The following is a 20,393-nucleotide window of genomic DNA, read 5'->3' as shown; positions in this document are numbered from 1 at the left end:
ACTGATGCTGCATAAGCTCATACACTTGCTTTCTTGCATCACATGCCACTACTACTACACCCTTGGTAATTCTGGAATTCCAGAATTCCAACATTTAGGCCACAATATATCAGTGTGTTGTGGCCTAAATGTTGGTGCACCATAAACCAACAAACCAGTGATTTCCTACTGCATTAGCACAATGGTTATGCTTCTCTTGAACTTACTGATATTGCTTGCCTTTTCTGTAGTTAAAGATTAATGGTTGACAGACCATGGAATTCTACTTAAAGGTAAGTTCATTTCTATTTGTTAGTAAGTGATGGGCCTTTACATTTGACAGGAAGTGCTTGTAAGTCAAGATATATGATTTTTAATTTCTACATTTTTGTAGACAGCATTTCAGCATTTTAGGTCCAATTTCATTTATACCTGCTGCCTTTCCATACTCTATTTCCTCTATTGCCTTTTCTGTAGTTAAAGATTAATGGTTGACAGACCATGGAATTCTACTTAAAGGTAAGTTCATTTCTATTTGTTAGTAAGTGATGGGCCTTTACATTTGACAGGAAGTGCTTGTAAGTCAAGATATATGATTTTTAATTTCTACATTTTTGTAGACAGCATTTCAGCATTTTAGGTCCAATTTCATTTATACCTGCTGCCTTTCCATACTCTATTTCCCATGGCCTTTTACACCTCAACAAGAGTAAGAGTATCCAAAATGCCTTCCATTTCAATAATTTCTGTCTTTCTCTTCTCTTTTACATTGCCTTTATCATTTTTGATTACCTGGATCATGTTTTATTTTTCTCTGTTCTGAGATTAATTAAATTATAAATATTTCTTTCTGATACTTGTTTTTCACATCTTTTCTAAAATCTTCCAAATATATATTTTTTTGGAAAACCCATTTTATTTTAATAGGCTGTCTAAGAAAAATATTTATCATACTTCTAAAAAATTCTTTCTGAAAGTCTAGCTGTAAAGTAAACAAATGAATAAAACAATTTCTCATGTTTTCTACATATAAACTGCTTTTTGTGAGAAGCTAAGTGCAGACATTTTAAGTTTTTCTATAAACTTTGGTTGCTGTATAGTCACATTTTGGGCACATGTTGAAAAAATTAATGCCTGACAACTGGACATAAACACATAACCAAGTTGCTTTTAGTGCAATGCTACTTCAGTTTCTTGCATCATTTGCTTCCAAATAATTGGTATTTCCGAAAAGTGCTAGGACTAACCAAAAATGCTTTTATAATAGCATTTTCTGTGCATTTAAAAATATTCTATTTGTTACCAAAACAGATATTACACTTTTTTGATGGTACCTGGGAATTCTGTTGGTTAGGAATGTTCTTTCTAAATGTAAAATTGCAAACCATACATGTTATTGATGCAAACCCATGCAAATACTAAAGAGTTAGGGCTACAGTTAATAAGGCTGCTTGGTTTTAATTCCTGGAGATACAGTTAAGCATGTGAAAGAGAGAGAGAGAGAGCTCTTAAGTTCATATCTAATAAAATAATTTTCCCTCATCTTATTTCAAGTATTTATAACATTTTTTTCATTTATAGCTGGGCCAAAATTCTGCTCCTGTTTTCCTTCATTTTCCAGAGAAAGGAAAACCAAAGAAAGCTGATCAGATGGATATTCAGAGGTAATTGGCTCTATTTATCACACATTGTTTAGTGCAATTGCATCATTACTACATAGTTAAATTTTAAGAAATACCAACATTTGTAACTTAGACATCATTATTATAACATCTCATATTATGAAATCCTTCACAAGGATTTGCCCTCCTCTCATAGTTTGAATAAATAATACACTTCCTCTTTTAGAGAGGGCTACTATTAATTATTCTCAGTTGAGTGTCATCACCAAGACATCACAGTTTCAATGCTATTTGGCTGCTCATTGGTGGGCAGATATGTACCTAGAGGTAATGAGAGCTGAAAACCGAGTTTCCCGGGATTTCTGTGGGATAGGACTTTTTTGATAAATGAAAAACTTCAAACTACACAGTTGAATGTCACAAACCTTATTTATACAATATGAGTTATGCCAATAGGCACTTCTCAAATATATAATATCAAATATAAATTTGATAACTTATTTGACTTTTAATTTCTATTTGAGATTAAAAATTAATAAATTCCTTAGTTTTTTCATTAACTGGTAAAAATGTACGAGTTTTGTTTGCATTATTAGGTAATTACTTCTTAGGGAGTGACTCTAGTTTTAAAAAAAAACTAATACTCTTTCAAATTTAAGGTAAGCCAACCTTTTAGCAACAAATACTACTAAATATCTGTTTGCTGGTAAACAGATATTTAGTAGTTTCGTCTTTTACCAGCAAACATACCGATTAAGAAATATTGTTCGAGGTTTAGGCCTAAATGGATGTCAGATGAACTAATGAGAAACGTGGCAGAGAAGAAAAATGCATGGGATGTATATGAATTATCAGGTGATACAGAAGCCTGTGGCAAATAAGCTAGTCTGTAATCAAGTCACAAAGGAGGTTAAGCCAGCGAAGGCAGATTATGAGAAATCTTTGGCAAAGGATGTTAAGAAAAACAGCAAGGACTTCTTTACTTATATAAACTCTAGAAGGAAGGGGATGAATCAGATTGGTCCACTTGATATTGATGGTTCAACTATTGATGATCCTTCTCAGGTAGCTGATAATCTGAATGAGATTTTGCATCTACATTCACACGTGAGAAGTTAAGGAAGGAAAATGCCAGAAGGTTATCAAATTGTAGCAGGGTGCTTAATGATTTTATAATAACTGAGAGCAAAGTGGGGGAGAAATAGTTGAAGTTCAACATAAGAAGGGCACCTGGGGTGGATTGATTTTTTCCAGTTATATTAAAGGAGGCAGCAAAGGAAGTAAACAAAGCTTTTGCATTAATTATGAGAGCATCCTTGGACTCAGGGGAAGCCCCCACGGACTGGAAATGTGCAAATGTATCCCCAATTCACAAAGGAGGATCTAAGGGTGACACGATCTAAGGGGAAAATAATGGAGTCACTGGTTAAAGACGCATTACAGGATCATCTAGACAAGACTGCAGTGATAATTCAGACACAGCATGGGTTTGTTAAGGGGAAGTCTTGTCAGACAAATTTGATTGGATACTATGGTTTGGTTATAAAGAAACTGGATGCAAAAAATAATTTTGATATCTTATATTTGGATTTCGGGGAAGCATTTAACACTGTTGCACATAGAAGAATACTATACAAATTGGAGCAGTATGGTATTAAGGGTAAGTTGTTACAATGGATAAAAGGGTGGTTGAATGGGAAAAGACAGAGTGGTAATCAGTGGATGCTGCTCTTTGTGGACTTATGTTATTAGTGGAGTCCTCCAGGGTTCGGTGTTGGGCCCACTATTGTTTTGTATATTTATCAATGATATTGATGAAAGTATACAGGCATAATGTTGAAGTTTGGAAATGATACAAAGGTTGGCAGGATTGTTAATAACAGTAATGGCAGTGTGCTACTGCAACAGGATCTAGAAAATTTGGGCAGATGGGCTGAGAGGTGGCAACTGAAGTTTAACATTGACAAATGCAATGTACTGCATATGAGTAGAAGTAACCCCAGAGAAACATACCAAATGTGTAGTACTACACATAGGGTGTGTAGGAAATGAAAAGGACCTGGGAGTAATTGTGCAGTCAGATATGGAGTTTTCTGAGCAGTTCAGACAGGCTGCCAGAGCAGGTCATGGGGTATTGTCAATCATATACAGGAATTTTGCTAGTAGGGAAAAGGAGGTGATTATCCCTTTGTATAAGGTAATGGTCAGGCCATACCTTGAGTACTGTGTACAGATCTGGAGGCCTCATTTTAGGAAGGATGTAGAGTTTCTTGAGCATGTACAGAGAAGGGCAGCAAGATTGATGAGGGGAACGAAGGGATCCTCTTACTTAGAAAGGCTTAAGTTGTGCAAATTGCAGCAGTTGGAGACTAGGCACCTGCGAGGTGATCTGATTGAGGTGTATAAGGCCTTGAATGGATTGAGCATGCTGAATTCTGATGGGATTCTTCTGCTTGCTCAGATTACGAACCTGAGGGAGCCTAAATTCAAATTGAGAAAAGACAGTTGTAGAATAGATGTGTGGAAATTTGCCTTTAGCCAGAGCATGGTTAATTGTTGGAATAAACTTCCATCTGTCATTGTGGAAGTTGATAGCTTAAATAAATTGAAGGAGGAACTAGACAAACTTTTAGAGGGAACAGATGGGTGAAATTGGTAGTGTTGTGTTTTTTTTTTTTTTTTTGGTTGATGCTACATAAGCTCATACACTTGCTTTCTTGCATCACAAGCTTCTATAAATACTCTTTATTGTAAAATGAGGGAGAAAATGAATAGCGTCGTTGTACAATTCCTTCACAGCCAAGCATGCCAGAGTACTACTACATCTTCTTGCTGGTAAAATATTAGGTTACCAAAAATTTTTTTAAACTAAAGCCACTCATTAATACATAAGAACTCCATTGTGTAATTAGATCAAGTGATGAATTCCCTGATATAATTAAATATTAGAGGTACTTATACATTAGTGGAGAGTATTGCCTATCTTGAATTTTCCATCATATTTATGAGTTCAGTATAATTTTTTGATGATAAAAACTTATGAAATTTGGGCTGATCTAAGGTGTTTATCCATCATAAGCAGAAACACAATGCAGCCATATTCAGCAGTCTAAACATTAAGTCCAAAAATATGGCTTCACAATTCAGTCACACCTAAACTTGTCACAGGTGTATGTTATCATTTTGATGGTTATACAAAGATTTTATATATGGCACCTCTATAGCCAGGTGGGCAGGAGCAGCAGTGCGTAGCACACGCTTCTTGATTAGACTGGGGTTCGAGCCCGTGACCACCAAATACTTAGGATGCAGAAAGGTGAGGGAATGACCACTGCATATCCCCGGAGCAATATGGTCTTAGTTGCTAATGCTCCTAAAAACCAAATAACAACAACAACAAAGATTTTATCATTATTTTATGGACCTGTTTGCTATTGTATTGTCATTACTATATTTTTTGCTGGGGTTAACATTATGCCAGTCAGATTACCTCTGGTTTAAAAAGTAAAAGGAATTAAAATTGTGAATAAAATTTTATGTATTCTTAGAGAAAATTTTAATGTCTTAAAAACTAACTGAATTAATTAAGGGTAAATGCAAAAAAAAAAACTTTTTTATACTCCTCAACAGTAACTTTTTAGTTTAGAAAATGCCTTTTCTAAAGTTAGAGCTTAATAATTTAGTATTAAAATATTTCGGTGTTAAAATAACATTATCAAAGTTGAGAAGCACATTTAATGGACTTACTTGGCATGGTAAACCTAAATTGTAATGTTTTAATACTAAATTGCACTTGCACTTTAGAAGAAGTGTTTCAAAAATAAACTTTTCATTAATACTAAAAAAAAAGCCAATTCTCATGGTATACCAAATATAAGTAAGGGAGTTACAAATGATTATAGATTGAGCACACTTAACTTTTGTGAATTTTTGATATTCTGATAAAATTTATCATTATAAATTTGTTTTCCTCTCAAGATGAGATGTCTTAAAAATAATCACATTGGGATAATTACTTTGGTCATTATAAAAAGTGGAAAAAAGAAATTGAAACTGTTGCAAACTTATATGGAAATGATAGTAGTATTTTCTCTTTTTTTTTTTTTTTTTGGTCTAAAATTTACAAAAAAATTTAAAATTTGGACAAATGCCAGTTATTAAATAATTAAATGATATGTAGTTATTTTGCTTCAAATTATGTACATAATTTTTACGAATTTCACTTATATCACCCCAAAATTTTACATGTTCTTTTAAACCATTTTGTATAGGATAGGATTTGCAGCTGAAACAATAACCAGATGGATTGGAGAGAGAACTGATATTCAGGTATGAAATTTACTAAAACAGCTTTAAGAAATCAGCATGTTTTTATGGAATGTATATTATTAGCATTGCATTGTTTCACAAGCAGTTTCCAGTAGGTTCTTTGGTTGTGCAAGGCTCTTTTTCCATGGCTCACTAGTTAGAAAATATTGTAATAGCCCCGTGACATCAGCCATACTCAATACTTGTAGTACATTAGCTGTTCTAAACCAATTCCACAGTGCTTTTATGCAGGAACTTCTTTTAGGCATAACTATCACCATTGCATATAGCAGGCTATTTTGCTTTAAATAGTATTATATTGGTGTTTGTTGTGCTTACTATATTTATAAAATTCTCAGGCGCTTCCGTAGCCAGGTGGGCAGGAGCAGCTGTGCATAGCATATGCTTCTTGATTAGACTGGGGTTCGAGCCCGTGCCGACCAAATATGGAGGATGCGGAAAGGTCAGGGAATGACCACCGCATATTCCCGGAGCAATATGGCCTTAGTTGCTAATGCTCCTAAAAAAAAAACCAAACCAAATTATAAAATTCTCAATTTTATTTCATTTCTTTTCCATAGAAATTAGCACTGTTTAACAAATTAGAGTTAACAGAGAGTTACTCCTGTTCACTGATTTTGACCAGCTCACACAGGTCATGTTTTTAACTTAATAAATCAAGTATAATAATCTTTCTCCAATTTTGTGTGTATTGCATTACCTAACCACTTTTATCCAGAATGTATTTAGGTAAACATCCTGTGAACTTCCAAAATCTGTCCCTAAAAAATTCTTGATTAATATTGCATCTTGATTTCTTTAGATTGTTAATGCTGTATGCTGTCAATGAAAAAAGGAAAAGTCTGAGGTATAAACATTGAAGTTTCAAGAAGTAGTGTAGCTAACTGACATAATACTATGAGATTTATATTCATTCTGTATGTTTAAAGAATATATACCAATTTATAATAAAGAACCTAATAATAGTATTTCTCTTAATATTTATATTCAGTTTACTTTTTAATGGTTTTAATTTCATTGTCTTCAGATACGAATTTTTCGTCCACCTAACTATTCTGGTACAATTGCATTGGTTATCTTGTTTGCACTTATTGGTGCCTTGCTGTACATGAGGAGAAACAACTTGGATTTTCTGTATAATAAGACTTCATGGGGACTAGTTGCTTTGGTAAGTAAAAGTTGCTTTAAGGTTTTTTTTATTATTATTATTATTCTAGAATTACATTATTGTAAAAGAATGAATTCCTTTTGTTTTGGTATATTCATCATTTAGTTGCAAAATTACAGAGAAGTTTATAATTATATTAATTAAATCCACCATCCCTTTCCTCCAAATTTTTCTAAAATAGCTGTGTAAATGTAATTTCTTACCTTGCTTCTTAAATCTCCAAGTAATAACAGTTCTTCCTTTATCATTAGTTTTTAATGATCTTTCTTAGATATTAAAGAACCCTTCCAGATGATTCTTTTCATAGACAAATTTCATCACCCAGACTTTCATCTTAAATTTTTCTCACATAACTACTGCTTCCTGTAATTTCCAACCAATTAATTATTATTATTATTTTTTAATTTATCTGGTTTGTTTTTCTTAAAATTCTAATTTTTGATCAATTATTCTTACCGAGCTCTCACTCCACAAATTAAGCTTAAAAACTGTGTTTAAGCTGATTTTGTCTTTTGGATAATTTATCTTTTGCTCCAAATGAATTAGTTTAGCAGGCTTCAGAAATTTGCTACTTTTTAACATTCTGTTGTATGTGTAATCTTCCATCTTCATTAAAAAGTTTACCCAGGTAAAAATCAAAATCACTGAGTTGTTCAAATTTTTGTTTATTTAGTCTACCCTAAATTTTCCTAGTTTCTTCCAATTTTTAATTATTTTATTTTTTTTTTTTGTAACTAACTTTCATGCCAGATTATCTTCAACTTTTATTTTATTTATTCAGATAGTTCTGAGGATCTTGTAAGCTAATGTTTATTAGTACATTATGATGATGATCATTGTTAGATCATTGTTGATGACATAAGAAGCACATACTTCTGGAACAATCATTATGCGGTAAACTTGAATCACATGATGTGGTGAAAATGCCAGTAATTACCATACTTAATGTGGATTTGTTCTATGAAATAATGCTGTTAATGTTTTAGTGTTCAGAGTAAGAGTCTATACTGTATGGCCAATCCTTACAAGATACAAACCACAACAATCAAAAACAAAGGAACTGGTAGTTCAGCCTCACAGCCATTAGAACAACTAGTAAAATACTACATAGCTCAACAAAATTAACCGAACAAAATGTTTTTCTTGAATATTTTATTGTAAACAGTGTTGCCAATGGTGAATATTTGATATAATAGGCATCTTGGCATGCAAATTCCGAGTATCCACTAGAAATCGATCTTACAGAGCCACATGTTATGCATATTATTCATGCCTATAAAAAGGGGGTTGCCACCACATCACTTCATTCACATCTTTTGGCTTGCTCAGTGGGATAGCCACATCTCCAGTACTCAGGGTGGCAAGTCATCATCGTTTTGATGATTCTTTAAGATGGCAGGCCATTAGATGACTTGAAGCAGGGCAGTCGCAGGCAGAGTTGACAAATTGGCTTAATTAATTGGCTTGTCATTTTGGCACTATGGAAGCAGTTTCAGGAGGGCCCCAAGTCACATGTTCATAGCACCAGTTTCGATGAGCTCTGCGGTGATTTGGGGTTAATGAGATACAAACCACTGGCTTCCTATCATAGAGTCCACTTGAATTGAGTCTTCTTAACACAGTTCATTTGGAAATATTTTCACTTGTGTCCACAGCAATTTCAAAAGATAGTTGATGACAAGGCATCGTAGGGTTCTGTCTTGCTCTTAGAGCCAGATAGTGGTCTGTTCTGGTTGACGTAGACCTAGGGTGACTTTGGCTAACTCTTAAATAAATTGAAGGAGGAACTAGACAAACTTTTAGAGGGAACAGATGGGTGAAATTGGTAGTGTTGTGTTTTTTTTTTTTTTTTTTTGGCTGATGCTACATAAGCTCACTATGAATGCAGTTACACTATGAAGTGTGAATATGAAACACTATGGAAGCAGTTTCAGGCAACAGGAACTATTACAAGAAGAGCTGGCCAAGGTCCCCCCGAGTGCTACATCAACCAGAACAGACCACTATCTGGACCAGCAAGATGAAACTCTACAATGTCTTGTCATCAACTGTCTCTTGAGGTTGCTGTGGCCACAGATAAACATTTCCAACCGGACTGTGTTAAGAAGGCTCAATTCAATTGGACTCTACTCAAGGAAGCCAGTGGTTTGTATCCCATTAACCCCAAATCACCTCAGAGCCCGTTGAAACTCTGAGTCCTCTTTTAGCCTACAAACAGATTCTAGACATTATTTCATCTGAAGACAAAAAGGATCAAAGGATTAAGAAGGCTCAATTCAATTGGACTCTACTCAAGGAAGCCAGTGGTTTGTATCCCATTAACCCCAAATCACCTCAGAGCCCGTTGAAACTCTGAGTCCTCTTTTAGCCTACAAACAGATTCTAGACATTATTTCATCTGAAGACAAAAAGGATCAAAGGATTAAGAAGGCTCAATTCAATTGGACTCTACTCAAGGAAGCCAGTGGTTTGTATCCCATTAACCCCAAATCACCTCAGAGCCCGTTGAAACTCTGAGTCCTCTTTTAGCCTACAAACAGATTCTAGACATTATTTCATCTGAAGACAAAAAGGAATACAGTACCATCCCTCCAACCTTAGAGAAATGGATACTTACGGTGTAGGCAGTGTTCTCATGTGGGACGGAATAAGAATCAACAACTGCACCCCTTCATATTTTTGATAAGGGTACCGTAACTGTGCAGAGGTACCAAGAAGCGATACTCGAACTCTATGTGCAACTTTTTAGTAGTATGGTTGGCCAAGATTTTCTTTTAATGCACAATGCCATTTCACATAGAGCTCAAGTGGTGGAGGAATACCTTGAAACTAAAGATATCCAGTGACTGCTGTGACCAGCAAGATCACCACACTTAAATCCGATTGAACATATGTGGGATGCCCTTGGGCATCACATTGCACGCTGACAGCCAATTCCTTGGTCGCTTGGTCATCTAAGGTCTGCACTGGTGGAAGAATGGAACTTGTTTGACAGAATCTTATAGACACCCTTATATCGAGCACGGTTCACCACTGTCGGGCATGTTTAGCTGTTGGAGTGGACTGCACACTGTACTGATGTCATGTGATCATCTTGTATCGACTTCTGTAATGTAACCTTTTTACTAATTCTTATACAACTCCTATAAATGCCCCTTATACCTATCCAAAGTTTCTTGCTGTATCCTGATTTCATCGTATTCTATGGTACCCCACCACCATACCAAATTTTTTCCCACTTCATCACAAGCTGCATGAGTTACATCATGTTTTCTGTGTGTTCTGTTAATTTTGTTGAGCAGCATAGTTGCCAAGCCAAATTTTTTTGTTGTCATGGAAACGGTTTTGTCAAACCTTCATTTTATAATGAACAAGCTTTTACGTCTCCCAGGCTAAACTTTTGTTAAATGTGTATGATGCCAACATCCCAAGGAAAGTAATATCGATCAACCTCTGTCTTACATACCAATAAACTAATTATATATACAGTATACTCTCGATTTTCCGGGATAGATGGTAAAAAACAAATCCCGAATAATTGATTTCCTGGTTAATCCAAAAATACAAAAGTTCCCGACATACGTAAGAAATATGTTCCAGGACTTCTTACTTTGTTGAGTTTTACGTAACTCGGTAATAACTAATAACATATTGCTACTATATTATTATTGACAAATCCGAATTCCACGCAATACTTGTTAATGTTTGGCCATTTTGATACATCTTTATTATAATGATTCCTTAGAGATTTAATAGATGCACCGTTTTCAATTTTGAATAATTTCAAGTTTGTGTTCTGACATCCCTGACATAAATAAAGAAACAAAATTTGTCCTTTTACGCTGCAACGGAACACAACAGTCGACGCGATGCACTAAAACAAACTAAACATTTGGTCTCTCTCTCTTTTTTTTTTGAGTGGCGGGTGTGAAGACAGTGGGGATTGCAAGATAATAGGTACACTAATCTCCCAATGACGACTTATAATGCCACTTGTCACTTATTTACGACTTGCAAAATATCTGTTTATACCTATTTTAGTTATTACTTGAATTTTTTTTAATTTTTTTTTTATTTGGAGTTGAAGTATCTCAGTTAATTGAGAGTCTGCTGTATATTTTTTTACATAATAAGATTGCTTTTACTAAACTGTTTTATTTGATATACTAATTATCAGCTGTGCCATACCCAGGAGAAGCTGGCAGGCTTCAGCCCCTCCCAGAGACCACATTAAAAAAAAAAATTCTGAGTCAAAACAGCATACTTGAAGCAACACAGATCAAAAAAGTAAAAGAGATGCTACATTGTAGAGTCACTCCTCAAGTTACAAACACCTAATGTATAACAGTTGTGTATGCAAATAAGGCTTCATAAGATCAACAGTACATATGTTTTCACGAATGAACATCCTCTGATTGTCTATTAAAAATCCTTAATCAAGTAAAAGAGAATATAGTTTTCAGTATCAGTATTGAATAAGAAAATAATTAAGCATTACTCCCCAGGTGACTAATTTTTGTGCTTAACAGAAACCAGGTAGTGTTGGTTGGGATATTATTCATCACTTGCTTCAAACCAATAGGATTTGCTCCATAAAATAATGATGTCAATGGTTTAGTTTCCATACTAAAAGTCCATTGTACTGTATGGCCAATCCTTGCACGATACAGACCACAATGATCGTAAAACAAAGAACTGGTAGTTCAGCTTCATAGCCGCTGACTTGTAAAATACTAGTTGCCAAGATCATTCTTTTAAGTGAAGTGGCAACTGTTTATCAAGCCTTCATCATCATGCAGTGATCAAGTTTTTACATCTCCCAAACTAAACTTTCCCAGTAACCTACATTCCATGAAAATTATAAAAATAAGTAGCAGTTCCTTTATTTTACTAAGATTATTTTGTTTAACTATTTTTATTTTACTAAGCACATAATGACCGATTCCACATAGATACTGTACAGAATCTTAAAGTTAGCCGCTTGATGATGATAATAATTTTATATGATAATAGCTAATTACTTTGAAGTAACTGTTTTTTTACCAAATTGAGGCATACATTTATTTTTAAATCTCATGCTGCTTTATTAAGATAGTTATATTTTTATTAATCTGTATTTAATATTTTATGATGATTATATGGTGATTAGATTTTATGGTGATTTCTCTTATTAAATTTTATGATTTCTTTATTAGTGTGTAGTATTTGCCATGACATCAGGGCAGATGTGGAATCATATCAGAGGACCTCCCTTCATGCATCGAACTTCACGAGGAGGTGTTGTGAGTATTTTTATTTGGTAATTGTTATGTCCATGTGTGTGATCTCTTACCTCAAGTAATATTTTAAGAATCATGTATCATATTGTGTTGCTGATTTTTATTTGTTTTTTATTTTTTTTTTTTCAGGCCTATATTCATGGAAGTAGTGGAGGACAGTTCATTATTGAAACTTACATTGTAATCATTTTAAGTATCCTTTATTATGGTAAAAACTATATTAAGTAATATATTCTTTACGAAGTAATATTACAATACTATGCACTTCTCTATCAGAACATGTTTCAGTAATAAAAGATTTGTTTGTTAGGCATAATAGTGAATTGAGCTACTTACTATCAGTGACAATTATTTCTTCAATCTCTTACTGTATATTGTCCAGCAGTTTCCTCTATGTAGCTTTTGGAATGCTTCATGACAATTCTGCAAGCTCTGACAATTGATCACCAAATATGAGTCTCACTAAGTGCAGTGTTATATTACATTCTATTTCATCTCAAAGGTTGTTGTAGCATGGCAGCTCAGCAGAGTTCTTGACAGTGTTAGGCAATTCAGTTTTTTTTACATTGTAGTCAATCAGCACTGACAATATCTACAGTGCATTGATATAGTGTCTTATTGAAACAGGAGATTGTGTGTTGGTCAATGTTTCTATTAAAGAGGTTGGAATCCTGCAGCCATGTCATTATACAGAATTAGCCCAGACCTGTAATGTGCATTTTGTGTGTGAAATGGGCATTCAAGAAGAGATATTCATGACTAAACAGCATGTCACAGAAAAGTTGGATCACTATCCCAGCTCTTTGACATCAGTTTGCAGACCGTAATCTTCTTTTATGGATTAGAATTATGCATTGCACACAATACTGATCTGAAAAATATCAAATAGTCCATACTAACCACTATCTTTACAACCACATCCACTTTATGATATCCATCTGGTTTTAGTCAATAACCTTGTTAACCATCAGGAACTGGGAACATCATTTTAAATTTGTTCAGCAAGTTGATTACATTTCAGAGGGATGACTTGGATTTTCTTGTAGACAGCTTTTATATAACCTTCTGGGCTACACTGAAAGGACAGAATTCGTGGAATACCTGGTTTCTGGGAAACACAATATTGTCACCCCTCTCACTATTGGACGAATCCACTGCTTGGCAGGTATATAGGTACTCTGCGTGCGTTCATGTAGATGGTAATTCGATGTCAGTATGGATAAATGTCATGAGTTAACAGACTTTGAAAGAGGAATGATAGTGGGTGCCCGGTGCATGGGTCGCTCTATCGCAGAGGTGATACAGAAATTGCGCTATCCCCGTTCAACAGTATCAAGAGTGTATCAGGAATACACCATTTCAGAATAATATCTCATCATGGACAGCACTGTGGGTGGAGAAAGGTGGTGGATGAATATGGCCATTGACATCTGTCTCACATTGTTTCAGCCAAGTGGAGATATAAGATATAAGGTATGTTCGTGGGATTTCTCTCATCTCCGTGTGTGTTCGCTGTACCCAGAACAGTACACTGTCAAGCCAGAAACTTGAAAGTGTGTGGGCCATGTCTGTGCAGTGTGATGTGTTGTGCCCATTGTTTGTCCGGCTTATTGGCCGCCAGGCCCCTAGTGGTGCCCGATGTTGTCCATACCCCGCCACATGGAGGCTAGCCGGGTGTTTCCAGAATCATGACAAGTTGCTCTGGCAGGTCCTGCCACCTAGTTTCCTGGGATTTCAGTGGCTAAGACCTAAAAAATATATATATATATATATATATATATATATATACACGTTTAACGTTAATTCTTAATAAGATTGCTGTTAGCAAATCGTTGGTTGAATGCTAGAGAGATGTGTTAAAAGGCCTAATAGGTCGCGCAGAATTTTGTTATTAAATTTAGACATGTGGGCTATACGTTAGATGAAAGATAAAAGTGGGAGGGAGGGGAGACTAAAGACTGGGGGGTAGAAGTAGAGGTTAGGGGTCGATAGAGGAGATGACCCCTGCTAGGCAGAATGGCATGCCCATGCCACACCAAAGGGAAGTTTGGATGGTGAGTGGGGGAAACGAAGAAGAGTTATCTCCCCCTGCCATGGATAAGGTATACAGGTAGAGTGGGGGAAGAGGCTGAAGACTGGGGGGGGTGAAAGGCAGAAGCATGGGGACGATTGAGAAGGCAACCCCAGGTGATCAGTGAGGCAGGCCCATGCCTCACCAGGCGAAGAGATGGGTCAGCAGGGGTGGGAGGAAACAGAGCATGTCTCCTCTCCCTCCTGCCGGGGATAGGGAATTTAAGGTGAATAGGGTTAGGGTATCCTATTCAGCTCATTCAGGATATTAGAGCTGGAAAACGAATTAGAAATTGTGAATTGGAATATCATCGGTTTGGCTGAAACAAGAAGAAGAAATGAATCACTTATAAGTTTCTCAAGTGGAAATCTGCTGTACACCAATGGAAACAGTGAAAGGAGTGAAGGTGGAGTTGGGTTTCTGGTCCATAAAGATTTTAAAAACAACATTTTGGAATTCAAAAGTACATCACCAAGGGTGTCAAGACTAATACTCAAGATTTCTAAGAGGTACAAGCTAAAGATTATAATGATTTATGCACCAACATCGAGCCATGATGATGAAGAGGTTGAAGAAATGTACACTGAAATTGAGTCTTCTAGATGAGCAGAAAACCCACTACACTATTATTATGGGGGACTTCAATGCTAAGGTTGGAAAAAGGCAAAACAGCGCAGAAAGAGGAACTATAGGAAATTTTGGAATTGGTGAAAGAAATAAGAGGTGAAAGACTTGTGGAATTTGCAGAATCTCAAGGAATGTCAGTAATGAACACTTTTTTCAAGGAAAGGGTGAACAGAAAGTGGACATGGAAGAGTCCAAATGGATTAACAACTAATGAAATCAACTTCATCCTCACTAACAGAAGATGTATTGTGAATGATGTTACCGTCCTGAATAAGGTAAATGTTGGAAGTGATCACAGAATGGTAAGATGTACACTTAATATAGATGTAGGAAAGGAAAGGAAAAAACTGACTCGAGTAAATAATACAAAGGTCTTTGAAATAACAGAGGAGGAGAAAAAGCAGTATGTCCTGGAACTTAAGAACAAGTTTGAGCTTCTGCAGACTGCTCAGGACCAAGATATCGACGAGGAATATTACAACTTTCTGAAAGTGATAAAGCCCAAGAAACCTATAGGGAAACAGAGATCCAAAGAAGAAAAAATTAGTCAAGAAACACTTGTCATGATGAACCAAAGACGACAAATGAAGAGCAAGAAAAACGCTGACAGGGAGAAAATTGAGTATACTGAGTTATGCAAAGCCATTAGAAAGAGACTCAGAGAGGACATAAGAAGATTTAACACAAGAAAAGTAGAACAAGCATTAAGGGAAAACAAAGGATTTAAATCAGCAGCCATGAGCAGGAACACAGAAAGACAAATGATACTGAAACTGAAGAATAGCGACGGTGTACTTATAAACAGCAGAGAAGGCATAATTCAAATAGCAGAAGACTACTATAGAGAATTATACAAGGAGCGAGGGAATGATACCAGCAGTGGGGAAGATGGATTGCAAAGTAGCAACACATACAACATACCCGATATTCTTCCTGATGAGGTAGAACATGCATTGAAGAAAATGAAGAATCGGAAAGCCCCGGGGGAAGATGAAGTTACTGTAGAGTTGTTAAAATTGGGAGGAAGAGACATAACACAAAACTGGCAAGGCTCTTCACAAAGTGCATTAGAAAAGGTGTGATGCCTATGCAGTGGAATAATGCAATCATAGTTTTGCTGCATAAGAAAGGAGATAAATCAGAAATTGCAAATTATAGACCAATTAGCTTGTTATCCCATATCTACAAGTTGTTCACAAGGGTCATTACTAACAGATTAGAAAGAATACTTGATGAGAATCAACCGAAAGAGCAAGCTGGCTTTAGGACAGGATTCTCAACTATGGATCACCTTTACGTAATATCACAGCTAATGGAGAAAGCAAATGTTATGAAAAGGTATTTGACTCCATACAGCATAAGGCAATGTTTCGGGCACTGGAAAGACAAGGCATAGATACTCCATATATTATGATTTTGAAGAAAATATATGAGAGTGCTACATCCTTTATTAGACTAGACAAAGACAGTAGCAAATTTAAAATCGAGAAAGGAGTTCAACAAGGAGACACAATATCTCCGAAGCTGTTTACTGCTGCCCTTGAGGAAGCTTTCAGAAGATTAGACTGGTCACAGAAAGGAGTCAATGTGAACGGAGAGTACCTAAACCATTTACGATTTTCAGATGACATTGTGGTCATAAGTCACGATCCCAAAGAATTAGAGGAAAATCTTAATCAGTTATGCACAGTTAGTAAGGATTTTGGACTAAAGATGAATATGGCTGAAACAAAAGTAATGATGAACAAGTATGCCACGGAAAGGGAAATAATGATTGAAGGAGCAGTAATTGAAAAGGTGGAGTCATATACTTATCTGGGACAAGTTATTAGCTGTAATAATGATAAATGGCTGGAAGTCAAGAGAAGAATAAATTTTGGATGGATAGCATTCAGGAAATATAGTCACATACTGAAGAGCAATATCCCAGTTTGTCTGAAACATAAAATAATGAATCAATGTATACTCCCCACCATGACTTATGGAAGTGAAACTTGGGCACTCACCAAAAGAATGGAAGAGAAGCTAAGAACTACACAGCGAAGAATGGAACGAATTATATTGGGAATCAGACTGTTAGATAAGAAGAGAAACACATGGATTAGGCAGCAAACTCAAGTAAAGGACATTCTTATCAAAACTAAAGAACTAAAATGGTCTTGGGCAGCACACATAGCTCGAAGACGTGATGACAGATGGACTAAGAAAATAACAGAATGGTACCCAAGAGGAGCTAGAAGAAAACCTGAAAGACAAAGGCGGAGATGGATAGATGAAATTCATGAGTTTTTGAGTAGTAAATGGATGGCCAGTGCTCAAAACAGAAGGAACTGGAAAGTTGCTGGAGAGGCCTTCATCCTGCAGTGGATTGAAAATGGCTGATGATGATGATGAATCCCATTCAGCTCGCCATCTAGCATTTGGCAGCAAAGCTGCTGGTGGTCCTAGTCCGTTCCCAGGAGCGATTGGACCGAAGCGTGATCGCTCATGGGGTGGTTCCCGTCTGTTCTGCAGTCTTTACAGTCAAAAGGTCCAGGTTTGCTTGTCGGCATTTGTGGGGTTTTTCTTGTTTCATTTCCCATCCATGTGGTGTTTGCGTCAATGTTGTTTATAGAGTCATTTCTCATTGATTCGACTTTAGGTCCACTTCACGGTTTAGTGCCTTGATTATCGAAGGCCATTGGGTTCGAGGCGTCTTCCGTGGGATGATTTTCTTCGAGGTTTGTTCATTTCCTTATTGTGTCAGTGGTTGGTTGCGGTTCGCTGCGATAAGAGCTCTCTGTCTAGTGAACAGGGCCAGTGCATAGCTGGAGAAAGCCTGATATTCTTCCCTGGTGTCCAAGATGTGGTGCTCCTGGCAGTATGGTAGATACTGTATTTTGGTGATCAATGCACTGCAGAGGTCGTCATAGAGCTGGCAATCGTGCATGAGGTGCTGCCAGGTCCCCAGTCTCCCGCAGGTGCAGGTGGGATCTTCCTATATTCCGAGTAGAGATAGCTTTGCATTCAGAGCTCCATGTCCTGTCAGTAGGTATGTTACTTGTAGGCCCGGGGAAAACCAGAGTGGGAAGTTTGGAAAAACTCGGCCAATGTTGGGCAGAAACTTTCTGGTGATTTTGCCTTTTTGCGAGGTGGCCCATATATCCTTCCGCGTCTGCAGCAGGTAAGCATGCAGCTTTTTCTTTTTCATAGTCTTGCTATTGATGATGTCGGTGGTAAATCCCAAACATGTCTGTGGGATACCCTTGTCCAGGTGGTGCGTGAGGCCCCGTCGAATGATCTTTAAGTCCAGTGGAAGGACACCAGCAAGGACTTGCAGGGCATGCGTGCTCACTGTGCTGCAAGCTTGAGTAGGCTTTGTGATACCATGCGCCAGATGAATACGTGACTATTGGGGTGAAGATGGTTTTATAGAAAAGACGTAGCACCCGTCTGTCTAGGCCCCAGTCTCTGCGAGTGACTCTGGCAACCAGTGCAGTGTATCGTCTGACTTTTGTGCGCAAGTATTTCAGGTAGGCCTGAAATGATAGATTCGGATCTAGAATCATGCCTAGGTACTTTAGCTGCTTTGAGAATTTAATTGTTTTCTGGTCAGTCTTGATTTGTGGAGGCCGCCTGAGGTTGAGGCACCCCTTGAGCAGAATGGAGTTTGTCTTTGCAGAGGATATTCTGAGTTGATTTTTCTTTGCCCATTCCTGAAGGGTGGACAGAGCCCGGTTTGCCGATGTCTCCAGTTGTGCCCTTGAGTCCGCTGACACTGTTAATAAGAGGTCGTCAGCAAAGGCCTGCGATTTTACCTCATCAAGGTCTATGGCTAGGAAGGAGTCCATTACTATGTTCCACAGTAGTGGTCCAAGGACCGAACCCTGTGGACAGCCGCGAAATCTATTCTTGGAGAGGGTCCCATAGGGAGCACAAAAATCCTGATGGATCTGTTTGTGAGGTAGCTCTTGATGATGCTGTAGAGGTTGCCTGGGATCCCAGCAACCCGAAGCCTAGCCAAGTGGAGATAGTGTGCATAGTGTTAGGGTCGGGCGCCACCTGTGGTTTCCCACATCTGCGCCATATGTACACTGTGAAGAAATACAGAACACTGTAAATGCCAGAAAAAGTGTAGTGTGTTGAATGTGTAGTTTTGTGTTGGGTTCTGTTGTGTGTCCTGGCATTTGGCCGCAGGGCCCCTGGTGGAACCCAACGTTGCTCGCACACACCACTAGGAGGCAGCCAGGCTGCCCATAGTTCTCTGGCTAGTCTCCGTCAGGGTCGCCTCAGCTTCCTGAACGGAGACCAAGTAAAAAAAAAAATAATAAAAAAAATAAAAAATAAATAAATAATAAATAAAAAAATAAAAAATAAAAATAAAAAAATAAAAAATAAAAATAAAATAATAAAATAAAATAAAAAAAGTAAATAAATAATAATAAAAAAAATAATAATAAAATAAATTAATTAATTAAAAAAAAGCAGCGATTAGATAGTGAGGTAGTACAGGGTGTACAGAAGAAGAGGGGGAATGAAAGTAAGAGTAAGGGGATATAGGTGAAGGCATCCCCAACCAGTCAATGTACATTCAGTCAATCAGGTGAAGGCGAAGAAAGGGGAAGGAATGGGGTCGAAAGTGACTGTACAATTGAGCACAGATAGAATCGCCATTTGGCATACTTGAGTTGAGTGGAGAATTTTATGGTCCTGTTGTCGATTTTTATCTGTGGCGGTCTGGCGAGACTTCCTTTGAGAAGAATAGAATCTGTTTTGGCGGCAGAGATGGTGAGGTTATGGTGTTTAGCCCAGTCCTGTAGCTTCTGTAGTGCATTATTTGCCAAAGTCTCCAGTCGGGCCCTAGAATCGCCGGTAACGGTGATAATAAAATCATCTGCATAGGCTTGAGAGGTGACCTTTCCCAGGTCCATGCCAAGGAATTCATCAAGGACAAGATTCCACAAGAATGGGCCCAGAACCGAGCCCTGTGGGCATCCTCTGTAGACCTGTCTGGTGATTTTCATATATGGAGCATTGACAGTGATTGACCTGTTGGAAAGGTAGCTTTTGATGGAGTTATATAGGTTTACTGGAAGCTTTGATTGGCGCAGTCTGCCTAGGACGCTCGGCCACCAAAGTGAGTCAAACGCCCCAGCAAAGTCGACAGCGATGACCAGAAAGTATTTCTTTTGGGTAATGCCTACTGCTTCAAGGAGATTGTGGAGTGCCCCGTTTTGAATCCAAATTGTCTGTGAGAAGCCATGTTTGCATTGTTACTTCAACAAGGGAGGTGCCAGAAACATCTCTACCAAGACCATCAGGTGATCATTAGCCGCCAA

At 37.2% G+C, this 20,393-nt stretch overlaps 1 protein-coding gene across 2 annotated transcripts in view; it reads left to right on the top strand.

Annotated features, from left to right (window-relative positions):
* Ostgamma (oligosaccharide transferase gamma subunit) overlaps window positions 1–20,393 on the top strand; it is a 92,768-nt gene that overhangs the window by 35,078 nt on the left and 37,297 nt on the right. For both annotated transcript variants that reach the window (XM_090383799.1, XM_090383798.1), the window contains exons 4-8: window positions 1,561–1,643; window positions 5,873–5,930; window positions 6,958–7,098; window positions 12,294–12,380; window positions 12,507–12,570. In XM_090383799.1, coding sequence (XP_090239925.1) covers window positions 1,561–1,643; window positions 5,873–5,930; window positions 6,958–7,098; window positions 12,294–12,380; window positions 12,507–12,570 — 433 coding nt within the window. The remainder of the gene's footprint in view (window positions 1–1,560; window positions 1,644–5,872; window positions 5,931–6,957; window positions 7,099–12,293; window positions 12,381–12,506; window positions 12,571–20,393) is intronic.

The sequence above is a fragment of the Mastigoproctus giganteus genome, chromosome 10 (genome assembly GCF_048544385.1).
Source record: "Mastigoproctus giganteus isolate SK-2022 chromosome 10, ASM4854438v1, whole genome shotgun sequence".
In the NCBI taxonomy this organism is placed as follows: Eukaryota; Metazoa; Arthropoda; class Arachnida; order Uropygi; family Thelyphonidae; genus Mastigoproctus; species Mastigoproctus giganteus.
This window is presented reverse-complemented; position numbering and strand designations above follow the sequence as displayed.